The sequence below is a fragment of the Salvelinus sp. IW2-2015 genome, linkage group LG20, assembly GCF_002910315.2.
Source record: "Salvelinus sp. IW2-2015 linkage group LG20, ASM291031v2, whole genome shotgun sequence".
Classification (NCBI taxonomy): Eukaryota; Metazoa; Chordata; class Actinopteri; order Salmoniformes; family Salmonidae; genus Salvelinus; species Salvelinus sp. IW2-2015.
In genome coordinates this window covers 8,716,486-8,719,067 of record NC_036860.1, presented here as the reverse complement: position 1 = coordinate 8,719,067, position 2,582 = coordinate 8,716,486, and the positions used below count along the sequence as shown (strand labels likewise).

Genomic DNA, 2,582 nt, shown 5'->3' with positions numbered 1-2,582 from the left:
AGTAAAGCCATCGTTTCGGAATCGGGTGCCACTTGGGGACCGCTTCTCCCTGTGCCAGCGGCAGCCTTGCTGTAGCAAGCCAATAAAGGGAAATCACCAGTCAGAAATACATTTTACGTTTAGAATGGATTCAAAGATGTCATGGCCTGGCCATTTCTTGGGTTCCTCAGGGTTGCTTAAGGGGTGTTTTGTTTTTAATTAGCTTTACAGATTGGACTGTAGCACAGAGTAGACTCTTACATTTAATGACAATGTTGTTCGTTTTCCAGCTGTGCCGCTGTACAGTGAGGGAAAAGCGGTGTGTTTTCTTCAACAAAATCAAATGCCTATTTTTTACATCAATGCGGAGGCCCTCGATAGGAAAATGTATTATTCTTACTCATAACTAGTATTATTACAATGAAAAACAATGCATCTCATTATTTCAGAGAAAATAAAGACCAATCCATGAAGGTACTGTACATTCCCGATTTTAGTATAAAATGTCCAAATTGATGTCAATTTGGAATTTGGACCAAATTCAAGCCATGCAAACAGATCTTATGTTATTAATAGGCCCACAAAGACAATCAAGTCTCAATGGGGAAAAGCATCAAACAAAAGCTTACCTTTTTAAATCAAAGTGGGTCCTCTGGTGGTTCTTAAGGGCCAGCAGGTTGTAGTAGCGCTTCTGGCAGACAAGGCATCTGAAGACTCCGGTCTTGTGAGATTTCTTRTGGTTGAGCAGGGAGCAAGGGTGCCTGTAGCCCCTTCCACACTGGTCACATTTGTGGGGTCGATCCTCCGAATCTGGCATCTGTTGTCTACGGTCCTGTCCTCCCATATCACGACTGCCTCCAGGTCCTCCAACTCCGCCGCCACTAACTCCATCTCCCCCAGTCATCCCTTTAGCTCCATTCAGTCCTTCTTTGCTCAGCACTCCTCCTCTTCCCTTTCCAGGACACAGGTGAGTGATCAGGTGATGGCGATCAGCAAAGAACATGCCACAGTCAACGCAAATGTGATTCCTCCCATCACCATCCATTTTGCCATTAGTATTGGTGGGATCGGCCCCCATGCTCTGGGCTGCTGCATCTGACCTTTGTGGCCCATGAATCAGTTGGTGGTTTAACAGGTCTTGCTTTCTGGAGAAGCTCTGGCCACAGGTGCTGCAGATAATCCTCCAGTCTGCCTCACCGTTAGGAGAAAGTGCTGAAGTCCCAGGCCCTGTGGGATTGTTAGCATGGCTGCGCAGATGGCTCCTCAGGGCCCTGAGGCTGGCATAATGGTTCCCACACACCGAGCACTGGTACACTTCACCATCATCTTCATCTTCTTTATTCATCCTTTTTCCCCCTCCTTGGGCATGGGACTGAGAACCGTACTGAGAGCGCTGTCCATTGCTCTCTTTCACATTTCCTCCACCTGAAGGGAGAGCAGCGCCTCCAGGACTGTTGTAGCCACTCATGTTTCCCATAAATCCATTGGACATCCCCTGGTTCTGTCGCCGTTGGGGGCACATGTGAGACTTGATGCCAGAGATGTCCCCATACATTTCTCCACAGTCAGTGCACATGTGTCTATCAGCCTGGCGGTGGTTCTGGGGAAGAGGGGAGTGCCCAGAGTTGCTCTGGGCAAGGGAGCCATCAAATCGATCATGGAACTCCAGTGAATCCAAACCGCTGCTGTGGCCACCATCAGGTACAAAGTGAGCAGCGTCACCAAGATTTCCAGGGAGGGAGATGGGGGTGGTTGCGCCGCTCCCCTCCTGCACATAACTATTCTGAGAGTCAAGTGTCAGGGGTTCMGAGGAGAGCCAGTCGCCTTCAGTGTTGAGGGAYGATTGGTTGGATGTTCTTCCCTTATGGCTGCGGAGGTGGCTATGCAAGGCWGCCAARTGCGGATACTGCTTGCAGCAGATGGTGCACTGGTAGAGGCCAGTCTGGTGGGARCGCTTGTGGTTGACCAGGCTTCCAGCATGGCGGTAGCTTTTCCCACAATCCTGACACTTGAAACGACGTTCRCCATCATCAGAAGAAGATTGCACTCYCTCTCCAGATGGTGATGGGTTAGAGTTAGAGCCAATCCCATCAGTGTTCAGGATACCATCCTGACCATGGGAGCCTGGGTGGGGGTCATGGGTCAGGTAGTGAACTTTGAGACTCTCCAGATCAGGATGCCCAGCCCCACAGTATGCACAAGTGTAAATGGGGTTATTGACAGGAGGGCCAAGCATTGGGTCAAAGGGGCCACGTTTATCATTWGGCAAAGGAGGAAGCGGCAGAGGGTCACCCAGGGCAGGTGTGTATGCTGGGGAGCGGACAGCGCTGAGATTGTGCGSCATTATCCCAGGGAAACTACGGGMAAGACCCARTGAAGAGGAGGCTGCATTATGCAACAGGATGTGCTCCTGGAAGTCACTCTTGTTGGGCAAAGCTACCTGGCACAGGTGGCAGAAGCAGTTAGCTGCATCATCGGTTTGGGGCGCAGACGAACGCTGATCAGTCACAGAATCAGCTCTTGGATTCTTGTTGGTGTCAGCATTTTCTTCCAGAGCTGAAGAAAGTCTTCTCTTTCCACCATTCCAATGCCACTCGTCAGGA

General features: G+C 50.2%; 1 protein-coding gene across 1 annotated transcript in view; it reads right to left on the bottom strand.

Annotated features, from left to right (window-relative positions):
- LOC111981650 (zinc finger protein 721) overlaps nt 1-2,536 on the bottom strand; it is a gene marked incomplete at its 5' end in the record, with an annotated part of 18,582 nt that extends 16,046 nt beyond the window's left edge. Inside the window, 2 exons of the mRNA XM_024013029.2 lie at nt 9-69; nt 609-2,536. Of these exons, the coding sequence (XP_023868797.2) occupies nt 9-69; nt 609-2,536 (1,989 nt within the window). The remainder of the gene's footprint in view (nt 1-8; nt 70-608) is intronic.
- Nucleotides 2,537-2,582: the final 46 nt, after the last annotated feature.